The sequence below is a fragment of the Piliocolobus tephrosceles genome, chromosome 14 (assembly GCF_002776525.5).
Source record: "Piliocolobus tephrosceles isolate RC106 chromosome 14, ASM277652v3, whole genome shotgun sequence".
Classification (NCBI taxonomy): domain Eukaryota; kingdom Metazoa; phylum Chordata; class Mammalia; order Primates; family Cercopithecidae; genus Piliocolobus; species Piliocolobus tephrosceles.
Window position 1 is genome coordinate 26,062,135 of NC_045447.1, and position 23,441 is coordinate 26,085,575.

Genomic DNA, 23,441 nt, shown 5'->3' on the forward strand with positions numbered 1-23,441 from the left:
CCTACACGCCACACACCCTCCCTACACGCCACACACCCTCCCTACACACCACACACCCTCCCTACACGCCACACACACCCTCCATATATGCCATGCGCCCTCCCCACACACACGCCATGTGCCCGCCCCCCTCCACACCGACACCCCAGGTCCTCTCCACGTGGCCCATTTCTCCTCACCTGCACTCCAACACCACCCATTTAAACTTCTTCAGCTGGCACTGCACCCAGGATGACGCTACCTGTGAGTCAGGGCCTAAAACAGCACCCCGCTTTTTTTTTTCTTTTTTTTAACCTTTTGAAGATAACTAGGAATTCTGTGAAGCCTTCTCCCTTGCATCCCTTCTTTGTTCTTTTTGGAGCTGGTTATACCGACTGTATCAGCACTGAAAAGAGTCCAACGTGGAAGACAGGAAAAGGCAAAAGCTCCTTCTCCGTTACCCTCACTGTCATTCGAGGGTGCAGATGCTCCCGGTCCCGTTTTAAATGAAGTTCTTCAGCTTCTCCTCGTCTCCTGTAAGAGCTCTGAGGCCCCCTACCTTCCACAGTGGGTTAGATTCTAAGGTGTGCACCAGGCTGTGGCCCAACAGGTCCAGCAGAAGGCAGCCAGCCTCTACTAAGTAAGTGCATGTTGCTTCTCCAACCTCACAATTAACATGGAGAAGGCCAAGTCTCTAAAGTTCCATCTGCCTGGGAATCACCACCTCAGTGTCTGCTGAGCTTTCTCCAGCCTTAGCCCAACCACAAAGCAAAACTTTGCATTCTCGGACACCACCATTATTCCCCAGCTCCAGAGGCCTCCACACCCTCTGCCGTTAGCATGCGCTCCTCCAGCCCAAGACATTCTAGGACTCCCCTAAGAGGATCACCCCACTTTGAAATTTACAGGGAAGGTCGTGGAGACAGGGGAGGCCACTTCCTTCCCCTGGGTTACAAAAAAGTGATCAGATTTTGATGCCACTCCATGACTCCACAGAAATCAACTTTCCTTCGTTACCTGCAACAAGTTTTTCAGGTTTCGGTTTCACCTGACAACGAGGTAAGCCCCCAGACTCCCTCGGATCTTCTGCTGGCCATGCCCATACCAGGGGCTCTCTCCTCCCCAGCACTCCTGCGACAGTCCCCTGAGCTACCTTGCTCCCACCATCAGTTCCCAACAGACCTGGCCGAAGCCCTGGGATAGAATCAGCCCTAACCCACTTCCGAATTCCCTGGCTTTTTAAAAAAAAATCTCATCAACAGTAGCTCTGGCTTCATGAACTCACAATCCCATCAGGCAAAGCACAGCAAAAACCTTAAGTTGCTCATTTCCTCGGCATCCACCAAACCTCCTGATGGGCTGTCGGGGAGGACAGGTGTGTGGAGGGGTAGGGAGGCAGGGGAAGCTTGAGGACACAGGAAACAATGTCTAAAACCTTGTGGTCAGAAAAGGGACTTCTTAAAATATGTGACAGCAAACCCAGAAAACAAAGTTCTCCGCCCACAGTCCTACTGCAGCCTGTGTGGACACGGGAGGCTCCTCCAAGGGAGCGTCTGTCATGACGTCAGACACTACTTCTGACGTCAGACACTACGCCAAGCACTTTATGGCATCACGACAATCACGTGTGTCAGGCAACAGAGGCCCACAAAGGCTGAGGAGCAGATCTGGGCAACTTGGGGCACAGCTGGGCTTTGAACCCAGGGCCCTCTGATTCTAAATCCTGTGCTTGAACCGTGCTGGACTTGGACAGGCTGCCAACTGCACCCTCCTCTGCCCACCAAGGCAGCTGCTGCCCCAGACCCAAAGGTGGCAAAGGATTTCTGCTGCCGCCACTGTTACTTTACACTCACTGGCACACCACCATGACAGCCCATTTTGTCTTTAAAAATAACAATTGCTAAATAAGTAGCAAAGTGAATGTGGCACGGCTCAACATCCCACCAGGAAGAGGGAAGGTGAAGACGGCCTGGCCACAGTGTGCTAGGAGAACGCAGGTGTGTGTTCAGGACTGACTAGTCATTTTCATTGACGGGGAGGAAACCATTAGCCTCTGGTAGAATTCCCGTGGCCAAGAGGATGAGCCATGTGGGTAAGTGGAGTCCGGGAAGGCGGAGAACAGCAGCAGCCAAAGATTTCCACAGTGCGGGGAGTTGACAGGAATCACCCAGACCCACAGGAATGTGAGGCCGGGAGCCCTGGCAGGCAGCTGTGGGTTATGAGGGCGCCAAAACCAGTGTCTCGCTCTGCTCGGGACTGCTCCAAGCCTGGCATGTGCTTCCAGCAGCCAGCAGCCAGCAAGCCAGGCGCGCTTAAGACTTAACTCGGCCTATTATTCCGAACCTTCAGCTCCTGGCTTTGGAAAGGAATGTGTCCTGTATAAGGCTGAACATATTAAATGACAGTATCAGCCTCTGAGAAAGCCTGTATTCAGTGCTGAGCTTGTACAGATGCTATTTACAGAACCACACACATGACATCTTTAAGATGCAGAATCCTCGGTTTCCAAACTAGGCCAGTGGCAGAACTTGTTGGTTCTCCTTCCCTCCCTAGCCAGGAAAAGTGACTTCTATTTTTCTTTAAATATTTAACTGACACATAAAAGTATATACACTCCAGGCATATGACGTGATGATTTGACACATGTACACACTGTGTAGTGATGATCACAATCAAATTAATGAACACACCCATCACCAACCACACTGTGCATGGAATACCCAGGATTTTGCTCACCTTATAACTGAAAGTTTGTACCTTTTGACCATGATTTCCCCCATCCTGAGTCCTGGCAACCACCGTTCTACTCTCTGTTTCTATGACTTCAACTTTGTTAGATTCCACATATAAGTGAGATCACACAGTTATCTGTTTTTCTGTGAATGACTTATATCTTTACATTTGCGGGCTAAATGCAAACTTCTAAAACATATTCAAACAAATCATCCTATGTCATCCCTTTAAATCCCTTCGTTGAAAGGAAACTTTTAAAATATACACAAATAAATCATCCTAAGTCATCCCTTTAAATGAGACCGAGACATGGCTCAGCAGATGTTCCAGAATATCACAGGCCAGTTCAGGACTCGTCAGTGGAGCAGGCCACAGGCAGGCAGAGGGCAGTTGTGAGCACATGGCTGCATTTCTGCTGTCACTTCCCTTATGACAGACAAACAGGATGGAAGAAGGAGAACAGTTGTGGCAGGAGGAACCAGAGGGAGGGTGCCAGCTGCATACGCTGGGCCAGTGACCACAGTTCCAATCCTCATCATCTGCCTTTCTGTAGATATATGCAGCCTTTACGCTCTGGTGTAAATCACTACCAGTGATGCTGGAATCAACACAACAAACATGCACAGGATGGAGAGTCACTCGGCATCAAAGAGGCTGGGCAATTTGTCCAGCTCCTTTGTGCCTCACTTCCCCACCCATGAAACGGGGAAAGAACAATGCCTTCCCTCTGGGCCTCAGTGACCACTGCAGTGATCCTGTGATGCAATTAACATTAAAGACACTACACAAAGCCAAGGTGTATCATTTCTGAGGTGTGAGTTTCAAATTCCAAAGCTGGTTCCTTTCCAGGTATGTCTCGGCATGGCGGCGGCAGCAGGAACCACGGCAAAAGAGGAAAACCCCGCAGCTCTGATGTCAAACCATTTCCCTGAAATGCGGGTCCTTGCTATTATCTTACTAACCTTCCCCACCCCACTCTTTGAAAACAAATACACCTTCCTCTTACAAACCAAAAAGAGGCAGAGTGACGTAATGGTAGGTGGCAAGATTCTAAAGTCCAACGGCAGGGTGCCATCCTAGCTCTACCAGCGCTAGCTGTGTGACATTGGGCCTTGGTTTGCTCATCTCTCAAATGGGGATAATAAAGGTACCTAAACCTCATGGTTGTGGTATGGAATCAATGAGATTGTACACATACATGCACATATACACACACACAGGTGTCGCCTCGCTATCTGGTGGGGTGGGGTGGGGATTGGTTCCAGGACTTCTGAGACATCAAAATCTGTGAATGTTCAAGCCCTTTATATAAAATCATGTAGTGTTTGCATATAACCAATGCACAGCTTCCTGTATACTTTAAATCATCTCTAGATTACTTATAATACCTAATACAACATAAATACCTTATACATCATTGTTATACAGGTTGGGCATCCCCAATCTGAAAACCCAAAATGCCCCAAAATCCAAAATCTTTTTTTTCTTAAGATGGGGTCTCTCTATGCTGCCCAGGCTGGGGTGCAGTGGCCATTCACAGGCGCAATCATAACACACTACAGCCTCTAACTCCTGGCCTCAAGGGATCCTCCCACCTCAACCTCCCCAGTAAGAGGAAATACTGACCTGCACCACTATGCCTGGCTCAAAATCTGAAACTTTTTGAGGGTCAACATGGTAGAGGTGGGCAACTCCACACTTGACCTTATGTGATGGGTTGCAGTCAAAACTTTGTTTCATGCACAAAATTATTTAAAATATTCTATAAAAGTACCTTTAGGCTATGTGTATAAGGTGTATAAGAAACAGAAATAAATCTCATGTTTAGACTTTGGTCTCACCCCTAAAATAGCTCATTATGTATACACAAATATCCCAAAATCTGAAACGCTTCTAGTTTTAAGCATTTGGGATAAGAGACAGGCAACCTGTACTGCATTAGTTTTTTTTCCTTGTGTTATTTTCTACTGTTGTATTATTATTTTTTATTGTTTTTTTTCCCCCAATACTCTCAATCTGCAATTGGCTAAATCTGCAGATGTGGAACCCACGGATCTGGAGGGCCAACTGCGAGTGTGTGTAGAGCAAACGTGCAAGAGACAGCGAGAGCGCTTAGCATGCTGCAAGGGCAAGCACTTGCATATTGGCCATTATTACTCATTTTTAATCCCGGCTCAGGGAAGAGAAAGACAACAAACAGGGTGACCAATACAACAGATGCATTTTTACAACTGTGATCCTCTGTCTAGACCCAAAACAGAGAACTGCCTTTGCAAAACTTACAACTGAGGAAATTATGACAGTGAGAGAGATCAGACCTAACCCATTCCATCTTGCTTCTAACCTTTAAGCTGTCCTTGTTCATTCCTGGGCGTAGGATGAACTAGCCTTGAGAAGGAATTCAGTTTATGGTTTGACTCTGAAACAATACTGATAATAGCCCTTTCCTGAAAAGACCTCCTTCTTACCTGGCAACCAGTCTGCTTTTGTAGGATTAACAAATTAGCTACTTAGAAATTAAGGTTTAGGGGTCATGAGGCCTCTGGCTCCAAGAACCTAAACCTCCCCAAATTGTTCCTGGAGATAACATCACTACTGTAAAACCTAAGATCAGGGCTTGAGATGTTCCGCAGACCCTGTACTCAATGGATCAGCTGACACCACCCAGGTGGTAATCTGGCTCAACCAGTTCTGCAATCCCACCCAGGAGCAGAAGACCCCAAGAAAACCTCACTTCCACCCCCTATATTTCCATCTCCAACCTGACCAATCAGCACTCCCCACTTCCTAAGCCCCTACCCACCATATTATCTTTCAAAACTCTGATCCCCAAATGCTCAGGGAGAATGATTTGAATAATAGTAAAACTCCAGTGTCCCATACAGCTGGTTCTGCATGAATTACTCTTATGCCATTACAAGTTCCTTGTCTTGATAAATCAGCTCTGTCTAGGCAGCGGGCAAGGTGAACCTACTGAGCAGTCACAAACACTGGAGCCAGAAGGCATCCTAGACAAGCTAGATCAGTGATGCTCGAACTCTGTGGTGTAATGGGCCACTTTTTGTTGGCTTTTTTTCCCCAATTCGACCAAGCTGTAGTCCTGCTACGCAGAACCAGCATGCAGCTTGCTCCACGCGCAACTCCTCACGCGAGTTTAACACGCTTGTCTTGAGTGTTCAACACAATGTGTACAACTAGTTCTGCAGCAACATCAAATGCCTATAGAAGTTTCCAAGTGCTTCTATACTTTCCTCATCATGGATTGTAGAGTTTGTGGGCCTATGAACCACACTTTGAAAGCACTGATCTAGGCTATTCTTTCCTCCTCTCTGCAATGCCATTCTATGGAGCAAAGAACTGCTGATGAATGGCAGAGCTGTAAGTCTTTAAAAAAAAAAAAAAAAAAATTAGGCCCAGGAAACAGTAGAAAACTCAATCCCAAGTGAACACTAGGAACTCGCAGAAGTAGGACAGAAAAGGGAGTGAAAAAGGGCAATTTCATCAACACAGCCCAGCCGGCACTGACCACGCGTAGTCACACAGATCTAGAGATGAGAATTTACTTAGCACCAGCAGGGAGACCGCAGCTTTGCAGCCCTTCCCAGGTGGCTTCCCTGACCTTGGGGCGGTCTTCCTTCCGCAGAGCCACAGCTTCCAGTTTGGCTTCGTACTCTGCTTGAACTTGGTCCCTCTTCTTCAATACACTCTGTGGGAGGCAGAGAAGAGAAGCATGTAACACTGAGTTCACAAAGGGGCCTCCCACCCCCAAGTGATTGCCTCTTTTCCCCCACGCCTCCCCAAATTGAGGCCTACCCCAGGCCCAGCCATGTGCTTCTAGGACAGTCTGGCCATGGCAGAAACTCTGGAGGAAGCCGGGGAAAGGAGGGAAGAGAAGAGAACCACTCCTGAGGCTGGGGTTTCTAGTAAAGTAACGAAACCTTGATGCTGAAAGGAAAGAAATTCTAGGAAAAGGCAAACAGGGGAAACAGCACCCACCCATTGTCACACTGCTGGGAGGACTCTCCGCTTCACTGTGTGCAGCCAGAGCCCAGCTGTGCAGAAATGTGGAGCTTTGCAGGCTACAATGCTAGATGTTCTCTGAAATCTTAAAGGAAAAGTCTAAGAGAACTCTTCACTCTTCAGTTCAGTGAGTGGACCCCTAGTGGACTGATCTGTTCATTGAATCATTCATTAGCCACTTACTAGTCCTCTACTCTGATCCAGGTGTAGAAAGAGCAGAGAGACGCACTCCCTACCTGAGGGGTTCAGTGTGACAGAGGCTCAGACACAGTATGTGTCTGTATGTGCTAAACGGGCTATACATGTGCAAGTCCAGAATTCCTAGAACCATGCAGCCAGCCCACCAGAGTGAAGGGTCAATGGGCCCCATGAGAGCCAGCCCAGGATGGGACAAGAGTGAGGCAAGCCAGGTACCCGGAGTGCAAAATGTAAGGAGACACTCCCTCTTTGGCCCGTGCAGTACAACGTTGGCACCTGAGAGTGAATGCCCCCGTAAATCTGTGCCAGGGTTCCCCTCACTTCGTCTGAGCTCTGCTGCTATGAACCCACTAAGCAAAACAGAAACGCTTCTAGTCGACCTTCTAGAAAAGTATCTGTTTCATCAACGGGTTTCTTTTTCCTTCCTTTAGTAGAATCACAAGTGGCAAACCAAGAGTGATAAGACCTTTCTTTTCCACTAACTCAAAAGAAATAAATTGCTATGAAAGTTTCTAATCAGGCAGTTTCCCCATAGGGGACCTTCCAGCAGAGTGTGGAGTCAGGGCAGGAAAGAGTCACTCCCTGGCTAAGCACAGGCACCCCGTGTCCCTGACTGTGCTAAAACGTGACAGGCAACTGAAGAGTTGAGAGTGCTGCGGGTTCAACCTTTTAATGGAATGTGTCAATACTGGGAAACTCAAGTCTTCCTCTGAAAAGTTTGCTTTGAGAAGTATTTTATCAAGAAATGAAAATGAGGTTAAAATTACAATAATTTTCCATCAGTTGCCATTCAGCTGTCTCCTAAGTGCCCTGACATTTCCTCCCCACACTCATTCATCTTTGAATAGGAATATTTACAGTGCTGCTCAATGGAACTTTCTGCTATAATGGAAATGTTTTATAACCTGCACTAATCCAGGAGCCACCGCCTCCTTGTGCCTACTGAGCACATGAAACAAAGCTAGCAGGACTGGGGAACTGGGTTTACATTTTTATTTCATATTACTCATTTGAATTTAAACTTAAAGAGCCACATATGGCTAGTGGCTACCATACTGGATGACATAAATCTATAAAGTTAAAAAAAAAAAAAAAAGTACTTTGTGGACTTCATATAGCCCAAAAAATAATCTAAATCTATTGGTCTGGTACCATCAGTAGTAAAAATCCTCTTCTCTAGGGACGTGCAAATGTGGTTCCCCAAGGTGCAATGGCACAGCAGGGTGGGGGCCGTGTAGGCTGCTTACCACTGGTGTGCACTTCCCTTCACAGGATGCCTAGCATCTTACTGGAAAAACATCCAGTACCACATATCCAGACTAGCGCTTCCAGGAAAGAACATGAGTTGTCCCAGTGACACACACACTGTCAGTGTGGCAAGAACCTCCTAAGACAATACCAGCACAGCCTGGGGGCTCCTGGGGGCACTGCTGGGGTTGCAAGACCCCTGGGACTATGAGGGGTTGGGGGGAGATGCATCAACCCCACTGACAGTGTGTGTGTCACTGGGACAACTCATGTTCTTTCCTGGAAGCGCTAGTCTGGATATGTGGTACTGGATGTTTTTCCAGTAAGATGCTAGGCATCCTGTGAAGGGAAGTGCACACCAGTGGTAAGCAGCCTACTCAGCTACAATAGTCCAAAAGCGTCTCCTCTCCCCATGCCCAAAACAGATGAGGGAGCCTGGAGATCCAGCCATATCCCTCCCTCCAGTTAGCCTGGGCCTGCCCTGGCCCACAGGAGAGGCAGGGTCTCTGTCTCTCAGTATTATCCTGCGTGGCCAGAACGCTGCCCTCTCGCGCAGGCCGACTGGAGGATCTGCCCTAACAGCCCTGCATCGCTGGACAGCACAAAAGGCTCCCAGTAACCCTGCAGAGGCGAATGCGCATCATCCCTTTTCTACAGATGAGGAGACCAAGGGACGGTGGCGGGCCCTGTTCAAGGCCACACCTGGCTCATGGCACAGCAGTGGCTCATTCAGGCTGTTCTCGCTGTCTTCCAGTATGTGGCTTCGCAGCTGGCCCACGATCCAACCACGCTAAAGGTTGGACAATGTGTTCTGAATCAAGACAAACTACTGACGACCGCCACCCTCACTGGGACGCCTTTGCACACTGTTGGTGATGTTCTGAAAGGATGGCTCCCCAGCCCAGTCTCTATTGATAAAATTGGTCAAACCAGCCTGTGGCTCTGACATGAGGCCCGAGCTGGCAGTGGGGTAAAGAGGCCAAGAGAGGCCCCTCCATCATTGAATGACAAGCAGAAGAGAGTCATCATCTGAACTTCTCACGGAACTTTATAGGGATCGGCATCCCATGGATATGACACATCAAAAAGGCGAAGGGCACAGTGAGAATTTCCTCCTCACGCTTCATGCCACCTGCCCTCCTCTACACACCCATCCCCACGCTGCTTCTGCCCTGCCTTCATACATCTTCATTCTTCTAGCCAGGGATGGGGATAGAGCAGAGAACAAATCACAAAACCATGTGGAGCTTATATTCTAGAGGAGAGGCAGAAAAGAAGCAAGTAAAATATACAGTAGGTAGCTCTGGGCATTAGGAGGAAAAATAAAACAGGAATGGAAGGTAAGTACCAAGGGTTTGGGGAAGGCAAAATTGTACACAGGGTGCCCAAGGAGGGCCTCACGCTCACAAAGTGACTTTTAATTAGAGACATGGAATAAATTCCTCTCAGACACTTATTTTTTTAAACATTAGAACATTTTGTTGCGATTTCAAGTGGTCCTAATAATCTGGAACTTTACTATCTCTATTTTCCAGTGAAGAGAAGACAAATGACTTTTTTTTTTTTTTTTTGAGACGGAGTCTCTGTCGCCCAGGCTGGAGTGCAGTGGCGTGATCTCGGCTCACTGCAAGCTCTGCCTCCCGGGTTCCCGCCATTCTCCTGCCTCAGCCTCCCGAGTAGCTGGGACCTCAGGCGCCCACCACCACGCCCGGCTAATTTTTTTTTTTTTTTTTTTGTATTTTTAGTAGAGACGGGGTTTCACCGTGTTAGCCAGGATGGTCTCGATCTCCTGACCTCGTGATCCGCCCGTCTCGGCCTCCCAAAGTGCTGGGATTACAGGCTTGAGCCACTGCGCCTGGCCGACAAATGACTCTTTAACAAATAAATTACAAGGAAAAATAAATGGATAAAGAAGGATTTTTTAATATTTAAGAAACATACCAATCAATGTATAGATCCTGTCTGGATCTCAATTTGGAAAAATAAACAGAAACTGTGTCTGAGACAAACTGGGGAAATATGAACACTAACTGGATATTTAAACATAATTAGGTAGTCCTTAAAAAAAAGTTTGTATTTTAGAGATACGTACTAAATGTTTCTGTATGAAATAATATGATTTCAGGATTTGTGTTAAATTAAACCACGGGGTGGGAGTTGGGAGCAGCGTTAGAGAGAGACAGAACCAGATGAGTCACGAGTGGGCGACTGCTGATGCTGGCTAGGATACGTGCAGGATGGCTGGGATCCACGTGGGATGGCTGGGATACATGTGGGTTTATTGCTTTCGCTCTATTTTGTGATATGTTTGAATTTTTCTATAATAAAAAGGCTAAACAATAGAAACATCCAACAGATGATATCTGTCATCCAAATGTTTGTAACAAATTAATAACAGTCATTAAGAGGTCTATAGTTACGTCATCCCTGAAATATTAATCAAACAGTCTTTATCTACAAAGACAAAACGTTTAGAAGAGTTGGATGACAGATGAATTCTGTGGTTTGGCTTTCAACATCTGCACTGGATTTGTCCCAAGAAAGACCACAGTGGTCAGTATTTACAGAAAAGCGCAGCGTCCCTTCCCCACTCCCAGACTCTTGCAAATGTCTTCCCCTGCCAAGGCTGTGGGCTCACAAACTATGGGAGGGGGAAAGGCAGAAAAAGAGCCCCAGCGCCAAAGGTCAGCAGCTACCAAAAAGCCTCTTCAAGCCCACCAAGTTTTTCAGCTTCAAAGCTTTGTGGAAGAGGGACGCTAGGATGCAGGGCTGGAAGAGGATACCAAAGCAGCAGGAACAGCTCAGCTCCCCGGAGAGAACAGCAGGATGGGTGGTTCATATTCCTGTAGGCCAGGGCTGACGACCCAAGACCCAAGTGGAATTCATGTAGAGTAATGGGTGATCAGTAACAAAGAACAAATGAGAATAAAAATAAAATACCCACACAGTCCTGCGGCTTAGGGCAGCCCTCTAGAAGGGCACTTTCCTGCAGGCAGGAAAACGAGTCTGATTTGGTCCTAGTGATATCACCAGCTCTGGTTAAATGACTGAGTTCAGGTTACCCCTTTCAACACGCTCCTTTTACATATTCTATGGAAACCAGGACCACCTGTGATTTAGATGTCCTGGGGCAATGTTGGTAATACTGAAACCACACATTACCCCCTCATTTTAAGAGATATTTTTACATACAACTTGGAAAATTTAAAGGAGGGGGAGAAGTCATACATAATCTCATCACGCAGAACAACCAGTGATACATTATTTCTTCCCTTCTGGTCATTTTCCTTGAATGGCTTCTTTGATACTTCCCATTTCTGTTTCTCTGCCTGCACACTTGTTAGTCAGATGGTCTAATCCTCTAATTTTCATATTTTTTTCTTCAATTCTCTTTTGGTTTCTTTTCATATGTGACATCCTTAACTTTTTCTTCTAACTCTTCTATTAATTTTTTTATTCCTATCATGGTTTTAATTTCTAAGAGCTCTTTGTTCTCTGAATTTTTAAAAATTATTGTTTTATGGCTGTGATATCTTCTCTTTTGGAAAATATTAACAATTTTTTTCTGGAAATTTTCTTCTCCATCAGTGTTTCATTTGGTAGGCTTTTTCTTCTTTGTTTTTACTTCTGATATTCATATTCAAATCTTCCCTTACATATCTGGTGACCTTTATCTGTCCACTCATCCAAGAGGGAAACTCCATGGAAATGGATTGAAAGCTCTCTGCACAGAGGGCTTGCTGACATTCTCCATAGGAGACTCGGCTGGGTCCTTTCATTGAGGAACCACCCTGGCTCTCCACCGCCAGCCAATATCTGTATCTGTGGGTAACTTCTCTTGGCCCACCCAGATTTTCTAGAAAAGGCTCTTTTCCTCCTTGCATGGAAGATCTAAGGCAGAGAGCCAAGCAGGAGAAGAGTCCCAACATCAGTAATCTTTCATTGAACACCCTCAAGTGTGCCTAGAGTCTCTTGGTCCAGAGAGGCCCCCTCCAGAGAATTGACCCCCAGTTCTGCCAAAGTAGAGAAGGAAGTGGCCCCTGTGTGAGCAGAGAGGAGAGGATCGGAAGCTAGGATTCTTAAACAGACTCTAGATTTATTCTTCTCTTCAGCTCTACCTCAGTCCCAGAGGGGCGTGGTGCTGCCAACTCTTGACCCTTTTGGAGGGTTCCACGGTGTAAACCAGGTGACTTCTCAGTTTTTTCCCCCATAGTCGGTTTCAAAATCAGCTTGAGTCATTTAGTACTTACCAAAATTGTACTGCTATTGCCTCCTTGCCTGTTGCTCTTGTCTGTGGGCTTGTGACTTTTGTCAAAATCCTTTTAGTGTCACTTTGGTGAAGTTTAAATGTGTATTCAGTCTGCCATTACTGGGAATCTCAGAGTTTTCATTTTAATATTTTTCTAAATTTTAAAAAATCCTTTGAAATCATGTATATTTCACATCCTGCTTCTTCACATTATTTTAGTTGCAAGAAATTAGCCACTCTGTATAATCTCTTTTGTTCAGGAAAGGGGGCATTTTTTCCCTGACAACTCAATCTTCCAGAAAACTCTTCATTTCGGTTTTGGAAAGGCACCGGAAATGGCCAACCTACAGCACCAACTGGTCGTGTTCCCGGAGCTTGACTCATCAGCGACACCTTGTGGCCCTGTGGGGAAGAGGTGGGGAGGCTGAAGAAACCTGACAATTTAAACCGGCTTTTGAAAAGGACTACCCCGGAATGTTGTGCAAGTTATCTCCAACTGGAAGACAAACGTTGTCTTTAAACCAAAACTTCTGCATCCACATCTCACACTTTTAATCTCGATTACCGACAATGTCCATATTATTAAATCCAACAGATATATTTCGCTGCTTCTTAAAACATTTATCTTGGCTTCATGGAGGCAATCCTCTACTTCTTTTCCCTCCGGCCACACCAACCCTTCCTTCGTGGGCTCCTTTGCTACTTGTTCTTTCCTCTTAAGGTGACAGACCAATAAATATTACCATGCCACGGGCGCAGGCCTTGACACTCTACGCACCTCAATCACATCTCCTCATATGATCTCCATCGGTCTCAGAGATTTAAACACCATTTATACACTAATGACTCCCAAATTTCTATTCCCATTCTGGACTAACTCATAATCAACTGCCACGATATCTCCACTTTAATGATTAGGGGGCATTCTGAACTCCACATGCCCAAAACAGTGGACTCCCAACTGCTCCAACCTGTTCCTCCCTGGATCCTCCCCGTCCCAATAAACAGTACTGCTATCCACCCAGCTGCTAAAGCCAAAAACCCCAATTCCTTTCTTACATCACTACAGCAGCAAGTGCCATTGGCCTGTCATCCAAAATATACCCCAAATCCACCTACGTCTCTACTACTGCAGTCCAGGCTCCACCACCTAGTTTTCTGCCCCTGGCTTCCTGTGACAGCCTTCTCAACGGTCTTCCCAACCACTACTCTCATCCTCTACAATGTATTCTCCATACTGTAGCACTAGTTGTCTTCTAAAAGTAAAAATCACATCCTGTCATCTCCCTGCATAAAACTAAATGGCTTCCCTTCTAGTCCTTAGAATAAAGTCCAGACTCTTGCTAGCCTTTAAGATGGTCTTTAAGATGCTACTGCATTTGGGAGGCCGAGATGGGTGGATCACGAGGTCAGGAATTCGAGACCAGCCTGACCAACATGGTGAAACCTCTGTCTCTACTAAAAATACAAAAAATTAGCCGGGTGTCGTGGTGCATGCCTGTAATCCCAGCTACTCAGGAGGCTGAGGCAGGAGAAATGCTTGAACCAGGAGACGGAGGTTGCAGTGAGCTGAGATCATGCAACTGCACTCCAGCCTGGGCAACAGAGTGAGACTCTGTCTCAAAAAAAAAAAAAAAAAAAGCTACTGCAGGACCAGGCTCCTATCTCTCTTTGACCTCACCGCTTACCACTTACTCCTTTGCTAACCGGGCTCCACTCACACCAGCTTTTCTGATCTGCAAAGACTCTGAGCTCATTTCAGCTTTCAGACCTTTGCACTGGCTGCTCCCCTCTACCTAAAATGCTCCATCCTCTGACCCTTGCACAGCTCATTCCCATATGTCATCCAAGTCTCCAGCCATAGCCTTCTTCATCCACTCTTACTTCAGAACCTCATCCCACCCCAGTCATTCACCAAGAGCCCTGATATAAGCATGCGCATTGACATAAATCTCTTAAAAGTAAGATGTACAATGTGCGATCATTGTATATTTGTAAGTGTTGCAAATTTATCAAATTGTCCAATTTGATTACATACTTGCTGACCACCTTCTATGGATAAGGCAGTGTGGGAAATAAGATGGTCCTGCCCAAATCTTCATGAATAAAGCTTCTCCAACACTTGGCCTGGTCATGACAACGCTAATACTCAAAAGGCACTGCCAGAAAAGTGGTGAGGACTTCAAAAGGCTGTCTTTCAGTCCATCACTACCCTAATTTCATTTTACAGACACACAGTTTACAGAATGTGAAATCCTACATAAGGGCTCACCTGTGGATGTCTGCAAGGTATTTAACTCGAGTCTGGGCTTAAGGGTAACTAACTTTTGGTACCCTCCTGTCCCCCACACACATAACCTTGTGACACATGCCTTCAACCGTCTTTCCAGTACAAGCTGTTCTCATTGTTCACGGCTTAAACTAACATTGTTCCATTTGTTCTGAGTGCCTTGATAATGACTCTATTTTTCTATGCTCTCTACCTCCAAAGGGAACAGAACATACCTAGCCACAACTGTCCTGAAAGAGATACAACTGGAGGCCAGGCTTGAAAAGCCTGAAGTTTGCCTCTTGGCAAGTAGTAAACACACAGCTACAAGCTGATTGGTCACTAAGGCCATGCAACAGAGAAAGATTTACCCACAAGGGTCTGTTTCTTCGTGTCAACAATGAGCAAATGAAACAGATGATCCTAAATGCCCTTTCAAACTCAGAGAGGAACCCCAACCACAGCCCCACCAGGACAGGACTTCGATGAGCCCTGGCATTTTCCCATCCAGGGATGGACCAGCCCTCCACCATGTCAAATTCCTAAGGCACAGACCACTACCTCCAAATGATGAAGACAAACATTCACCATTAGGTTCCCTGAAGGCCATGATGAAGATAGACTGACAGAACCTCACCACACCAGTAACGCCTCACCAAAACCAAACCAGGACTTTCTCAGCTCTGAGGACCATTCAGCAGCTGATGAAGAACGGGCCACAGGCCTGATGTGGGGGCTCAGGCCTGTAATCCCAGCACTTTGGAAGGCCGGGGCGGGCAGATCACTTGAGGTCAAGAGTTTGAGACCAGCCTGGCCAACATGGTGAAACCCCATCTCTACTAAAAATACAAAAATTAGCCGGGCGTGGTGGCGTGAACCTGTAATCCCAGCTACTCGGGAGCCTGAGGCAGAAGAATCGCTTGAACCCAGGAGGTGGAGGTTGCAGTGAGCCAAGATCGTGCCACTGCACTCCAGCCTGGGCGATAGAGTAAGACTCCATCTCCAAAAATAAAAAGAACAGGCCATAGCCAGGCCTATGGCAAGTCCTCTGCTCCACGTTTAGTTTCCATACTGCACAGCAAAGTCTGCCCTGCTTATGTTTCAAAAATCAGAAAGCCACTTTGGAAATGGAACTATATGACTCTCTTGGAAAAAGAAAATATACTTAAAAATTCTTAAAGAGCAGCAATGTGAAAAGGTGGGGAAAGCCACTTAAGACACCTATCATTCTCCTGGTGTCTTTAGTACCAGCCACACAGACCCCGACAACTCTAGACACAGTCTTTGTTTTGCCATCCAATCACTCCTATCAAGGCCAGGGCACTCCACAGAGACGTTTCCCTGGTGAAAAGAGGAGGAGCAGGGGGCCCTGTTTCTTATTAATTGGACTCAGCTCAGCTACTATCAGGGATAGAGCTTGGGTTTCAGAGACTGCCAGCCCACACTTCCTCTTTTCCATGCCCTTCCCCAGACAAGACTGTGTACAATTAATCCCATTTGCTCAGCCTGATTGACCTGATTTTTCAGGCTCAGTAAACAAGAAACTCAATACATATGCCCCACGCATGGGGGGTAAAGAAAGAGCAAACAAATGTTTATTTGATATCTAACTTACACAAGCTTATGTCTCCCAGTGTAATAATGTTTTATAGATGCCAGATAAATCCTTGCTATATGACATTTTTAAATTGTGCTTCAAATACAAATATATACTAACTACTAACATACTTGTCACAGGCAAAAACAGAGTAATCTGTACTATAGTATCCCAGAGCTGTGTATGCACTGGATTTTTCATCTGGCAAGGTTAAGAGAGTATTTGATGAAAGGTGTGTATACGTAAGAGACAAATCCAGGGACACTCTAGGAATTGGAAAAACTTAGTTTTGTTTATAAGAACAGATACCGGACAGGCGCGGTGGCTCACGCCTGTAATCCCAGTACGTTGGGAGGCCAAGACGGACGGATCACGAGGTCAGGAGATCAAGTTCCTCCTGGCCAACATGGGGAAACCCTGTCTCTACTGAAAATACAAAAATTAGCTGGGTGTGGTGGCGGGTGCCTGTAATTCCAGCTACTTGGGAGGCTGAGGCATGAGAATCACTTGAACCCAGGAGGAGGTGGTTTCAGTGAGCCATGATCATGCTACTGCACTCCAGCCTGGTAACAGAGTGAGACTCCATCTCAAAAAAAAAAAAAAGAACAGATACCATTAACTTGATAAGTGAAATATTCTGGTTCATTTTAAGGAAGTCAGGATGGCTTTCTATACTTGTTTCGGCCATAGGATCAAAAATTCAATGTGTATATCCCAATTTTTTTTTTAACAAAAGTCAACGTGATACAGGAGAATGAGCTGCAAATTCACAGCCAGAAGTTTTGGTTTACAGCCTCAGTTCCAATAATTTCCAACTAGGGTTCTCAGGCTAATGATCTCACATCTGACTTTATCCTATCACTGCCATCATTTCCAACTTATAGATAAGGAAATTCATACCATTTCCCTGGTCACTGAGAGATCCAAATTCAATCCTGCCTTTGAAAGTGTTTTATTAGCAACTTTATTGCACACATATGAGAATGGGATTCACCAGAGGCTCCATTTTCCACTGTCCACAGTTTAGTACATATCAACCCTTCACACCTGATGGGACAAGATGGAACAAGGAGAATGGGTATGTGGCAGTTTGTGAATATTCTCTGTCCTTTGGCAAGTACTTCAAGTTTTCCATCATAGCTTGTTTTTATAACTAGTTGGTTCATTATTTTTTATTCCTCTTCTCAACCTGTACAATGTTTTCACGGATCTACAATCTTTCTGGTTTTACATTTTTACAACCCAGTGTTGACTGACAGGTTTCTCTCTGGAATTCAGGTCAGTCCCTATTCGGGTCTTTCCTCACGGGATGCCCTAGACCTGCTCCAAAGACATATTAATCATCTAGAGATCTCCTTTGGGACGTATAAGGGTGCTATTTAGAGGTGGGCTTGTTCAACACTGAGTCACGTATCTTTTTCTATTGGTCATAAAGACTGAGCCTTTCACTAATCAGTGCCACCATCGTTGGAATCTCCTGAAGGGATGTTCTCCAGCCAGTCTATGTGCAGACTGGGGAAGTTTCCGGTGTGGGCACTGGCACATTTCCTCCTGCACTACACTCCAGATTCTGCATACAGAATTTGAGGCCAAAGATTTTTTTTGTCCTCACAGTTCCTCTTCTTGTTCACCACTGCTAGACCAAAGCCATCCTCACTCTTGTTCCTTTTACATACCATCTGCCCCTCCCTATGTTTTAAAAAGCTTTCAAATTCTTATCACTTTTGTTCTAAAATTCCACAGTAACACGCTTTGGGTTGGTGATCTTTTCAATCCTTTTGCTGGGCAATTATCATGTCCTTTCAATTGGACGATTTATGTCTTTGGCTTTGGGGGATTTTCTTGTATTATTTCTTTTACAATTTCCTTCCCTCAGTCTTCCCTGTTCTCTTAGGAACTCTTAACAGTCAGATGCTGAACCTTTGGGACTAATCCCCTATGTCTCTTTTCTTTCACATTTTCAGTAGTTTTGCATTTCTGTTCTATTTTCCAACTACTTTTGTTTTGTCTTATTTTAAGATTTCTTCAACTTCACCTTCCAACTTTATTATTCAGTTTTATTTCAGCAATCATGTTTTAACTTCCAAGAGCTCTAATTATCTATTACTGTTCCATGGCATCCTTGTTCTTGTTTCACAAACATTATATCTTCTTGAACTCTCAGAGAAACTAGTAAGAATTTCTTCCCAAACTTTTTGTTTAATTCATGTACTTGGTTCACCATGTGTTCCATTTATATGTCCATGATGTCAGTCCACATGTCTGATCCTGCCCACCCAGGAAGAAGGAAACTTGTATCACATGCAAAGAGGCAATAATCCATTACTTTCTGATAATTGCTATTACAAAGAAAGTATCCAAATATACAAGAAGCAAGTCAGCTTACCTTCATGGAGTCAGAGTATAAAATATATTCCCTGAGCACAGGTAGGAAATCTTCTGTCATGTCATCTGTCAGCTCTTCTAAGGCTGTAGAGCAGTTCCCAATGCAAGCTGATACACCCTCCAGGGGTTCAGCCAGCTCACCCTCCAAGGTGCTCCATGTGGAGTATACAGGCCCATATTCTCTCAGCTCCATAAGATACTCTGAACAGGGAAGAGAAACCAATTAAAATCTGGCTGGGTAGCAGTTGCTGCTATTACTAACTCTGTAATCACCACAGCCAAGAGCTCTCTACATGAACATGTGTTTCTTTGGCCATTCACTCACCTGATCCCACTCTTCTTTAAACACAACACTGTTTCTAGCACAACTGCTTAAAACTCCGACAGCTCATGTTACATCAATCCATTCCATCCCATGGATGGGAATGCCATGCCGTTGGATAATGGGCCTTATGGGGAAAAGCAGTAGCAGCCACATCCACCAAACATCTTCAAAAATAACCACTCGCCGGCCAGGCTCACGCCTGTAATCCCAGCACTTTGGGAGGCTAATGTGGGTAGATCACAAGGTCAGGAGATCGAGACCATCCTGCTAACACGGTGAAACCTTGTCTCTACTAAAATTACAAAACAAATTAGCCAGACATGGCGGCACACACCTGTAGTCCCAACTACTCTGGAGGCTGAAGCAGGAGAATTGCTTCAACCCAGGAGGCAGAGTTTGCAGTGAGCCAAGATCGCTCTACTGCACTCCAGCCTGGGCAACACAGTGAGACTCCATCAAAAAAACAAACAAACAAACGAACAAAAGAAAATAACCACTCACCTACCCATACTGTGAAGCAGTATTATTATTATTATTATTTTTTTTTTTTTTTTGAGACAGAGTCTCACTCTGTCGCCCAGGCTGGAGTGCAGTGGTGCGATCTTGGCTCACTGCAAGCTCTGCCTCCCGGGTTCACGCCATTCTCCTACCTAAGCCTCCCAAGTAGCTGGGACTACAGGCACCTGCCACCATGCCTGGCTAATTTTTTTGTATGTTTTTAGTAGAGACGAGGTTTCACCACGTTAGCCAGAATGGTCTCCATCTCCTGACCTCGTGATCCGCCTGCCTTGGCCTCCCAAAGTACTGGGATTACAGGCGGGAGCCATCGCATCGGCCGTGAAGCAGTATTTTAACAGGCAACGGAGGCAGAGTTTCATATAGATTTAGGGAGATGTTTTTAAAGGTTAAAAAAAAATCAGTCACAATGGATAAACAATGGCATTTTAGGAAACATTTTGATACAAGAGATGTGGTCTTACACTGGCAGACTCACTCTCTCACTCGGTGGTCACCTCAGCCCCTTGGATCCCATCAGAATTTACTCCGCATGATCTTTAGGTGTGGATGGTATCCACAGCTATCTCCAAAACCTATGGGCCCCACATGGTATCATCAGTGGATCAAGTAGAGGGAATAAGTACAAGAAATGAGAAAAAAAACGTTGATTTATTTTGTCCCCTATAAAGAAAACCTGGCCCATCACTTGTCACTAGGAGTCTTGCCATTTCATCATGGCTTAGCAACCAATGAATGGCAACTGCTGGGGAATCCTTCTCAACATGCTTCCCATGCCAGTGCGATCATTTACACTGTTCACGTCTGTCCACCCCACACGTATGTAAGGAGACAAAAGATTCCCAACAATCTGGGATGCGGCAAAGCAGGTGGCCCTGAGAGGGGTGGAAAGGAAGTGGAGGCAAAAACTAGGAAGGATCAATACAGGCCCCAGCAACTCCCCCATGCAGGAGTAGTGGGTTTAAAATGAACCAGGATGGAGTGGGTGAGTCAATCACAAGTCTGAAGATTCATCAGGGTCATAACTTTGGCAAACATAGGTCCCCAAGCTGTCCTTTTGAACCATCTTTCTGCCAGAAAATGTATCTAAGTTTGTTTATTAAATTACTGTTCCCTATGGATGAAGGGCAGTTGAGTCTATGTCTCCACTTTTAAAACTAAAGTTAAGAGAGCATAAAAGAGGAAACACCTAGCGAATCAGCAGTGCTGGCCATGGGAAAAGCAAACACAAGGCTGACACAGTAGGACAAAGGACGGGGTGCAAAGTGACATTCCAGTCACACCTAACTCCTCCCCTCCTTGTATTTCTTTGATTAGCAAAAGATGGGCTAGTTCTGTCACTCCAGCGTTTTGCAGTTTGATTCTCTGTGGTACACGTGGATGGCATTTCTGCCAATGTGGTTGCAGGGCATAATCAAGACCTCAACAGACAGCTCACCTATTTCTTCTTTGATGATCCGCTGGGCTATTCGATCAATGGTTCCCAGTTTGAGTGCAAACGTATCTAAGTAGTCACCTATGGCAGCAAACTCAAGTGGCCGAGTCCTCAGCTTATAGCCGCCAGTGACGTGCTTGACTGACTCGCCCATTCTGGTCAGCAATGCTATCCCTTGCTTCTTGTAGGCATTCAGGTCCTGAGGATGATATGTGAATAAGTTCAAAGCACTCACTCACTCACATGGGCAGGACTAAATAAAACAGCTTCTAAAAGCAGCTTCAGTTTGGAAATGGAGGACTCAGGAAACAAGGAGCTGAGTTAGAGGCCCTAATCACATTCACACGCGGACTTGGGATGGGACGTCACAACCACCAGACTCAGGCTCCCGTGGGTTGACACCTAGATCCCTTTCAGCAGAGCTGAACTCCAATCCTTAAATTCACTCACCGGAGCACACTGCCCTTTAAACACAATGCTGTTTCTAACATAATGTTTTTCAAGTATCTGTTTATCCCATACAAAGTACCCTATGTTGTCTTTAGGAGCAAAACTGAAGAGCAGAGGCTCTGAGATCCATCACTCATTTATTTATACCCCAACTAAAGCCATATAAGGGGAGTAAACGGTGGAAAGCAGGAAACAGTGACAGAAAAACATTGCTAGAAAACTCAGGCCTAGGATGGATGCTGTAAACAGCAAAACATTTTAACCCTGGATTTCTTGAAGGCAAAACTGGAAATATGCTGAGTTTCATAACCTATTGTATCCAAATACAGGCACGGTGGCTCATGCCTGTAATCCCAGTACCTTGGGAGGCTAAGGTGGGCAGATCACTTGAGGTCAGGAGTTCAAGGCCAGCCTGGCCAACATGGTGAAACCTCGTTTCTACTAAAAATAGAAAAAAAAAAAAATTAGCTGGGCGTGGTGGCGTGCACCTGTAGTCCCAGCTACTCAGGAGGCTGAGGCATGAGAATCACTTAAACCTAGAAGGCAGAGGTTGCAGTGAGTTGAGATCGTGCCACCGCATTCAAGCCTGGGCAATCAAGCAAGACTGCCTCAAAAAAGGGAAAAAAAAAAAAGCATATCAGCCTGCCTGATAAAACAAGCTTCCTCCTATCATCAAACCCTAAGAGGAATCTATACCATCTTCAGGTTGTCCTGTGTCACATACTGAAAGGGTAGCTTCCAACAGAAGGTACATGTGTCTGTTCCTCATATCCACCCTCAATACAAACAGAATGTTAATTCCCAGACTTAGAAGGGGATGACTAGAGGGAGATAAAGGAAACCAGAACAAGGACACAGCTTTCTGGTGACGTGGCCTGATGCAGAGGATAGAGCAGGGGATGCAGAATTCGGAATTCACGACTAACATGGCCTGACAGTCCCTCCGCATTTGATGTACAATTTCAGGCTGAGGTCTCTATAGTATCTGAGTGTGGGCTCCTTTTGAATTCACTTCCTTCTTCAGGCCTTCATTTTTGCTCTTGACCCACCCTTTCCTATTGAGGTTTCAGTGTATATATACATATAGGTTTTTGTCCACAGTTCCTGGCTTATAACCTCCACAGCCCTTGTTCCAGTCTTTTCACTCTAATGTTGGGTGTGTTAAGCCTCAGGAAACAGAATCTCTCTGACCTTCTCCTGCCCTCCTTTCACCTGCCCCAAGGCAGCACTCGACTCTTCCCCAGGCTTTCTGACTATGGGTCCTAAGGCCCTCATTCCAGACAGGGTCCCTCCCCACACCCTGGAGGATAGAATGTTGCACGAAGCTTCCACAAAAACCCAAGAGAGCTGGGTTCAGAGAACTTCTGGAGAGCTGAACATGTAGTTTCCTGAAGGGTGGTACACCCAGGGAGGGCATGGAAGCTCCATGTCCCTTCCCCCACGCCTCGCCCAATGCAACTCTTCATCTGTATCCTTTGTGATATCCTTTATAGTAAGCTGGTAAATGTGTTTCTCTGAGTTCTGTGAACTTCTCCAGCAAATTAATGGAACCCGAAGAAGGGGTCACGGGAAGCCCAACTTGAAGCTGGCTGGTCAGAAGTTTTAGAGGCTTGAACTTAATGTCTGACATCTGCAAGCTCTCAATCTTGGGATCTGAGTCCCCAACTTGTGGGATCTGATGCTATGTCCAGGTAAATAATGTGTGAATTAAACTGGTGGACATCCAGCTCGCGATTGCTGCTTGGTGTTTGGGGAAAATCCGCTCCGCTCCCACCCCAACCCTGCAATTTGGTCACAGAAGGCTTCTTCTGTGACCTTCCCCAAACCAAGGGGCTTGCCCTACCAATGATCCCGTCTCCTGTCTGTATCCTCAACTTCTAATCCCTCAGCATGTAAAATACACCCAAGGCTGACCCATCTTTTTTTTTTTTTTTTTTTTTTTTTTAGGCGGGCTGTGCCTTTTCCCCCGGGCGGGGGGCGCGGCGGGGGCACCACCCCCCCCGCGCCCCCCCCCCCCGGGTTTCCCCCTTCTCCCGC

General features: G+C 45.8%; 1 protein-coding gene across 1 annotated transcript in view; it reads right to left on the reverse strand.

Moving 5' to 3' along the window:
• Window positions 1–23,441, reverse strand: part of SNX30 (sorting nexin family member 30) — a 127,827-nt gene that overhangs the window by 19,707 nt on the left and 84,679 nt on the right. Inside the window, exons 5-7 of the mRNA XM_023201747.2 lie at window positions 20,958–21,153; window positions 18,680–18,879; window positions 6,332–6,418 (exon numbers count right to left, since the gene is read on the reverse strand). Of these exons, the coding sequence (XP_023057515.2) occupies window positions 6,332–6,418; window positions 18,680–18,879; window positions 20,958–21,153 (483 nt within the window). The remainder of the gene's footprint in view (window positions 1–6,331; window positions 6,419–18,679; window positions 18,880–20,957; window positions 21,154–23,441) is intronic.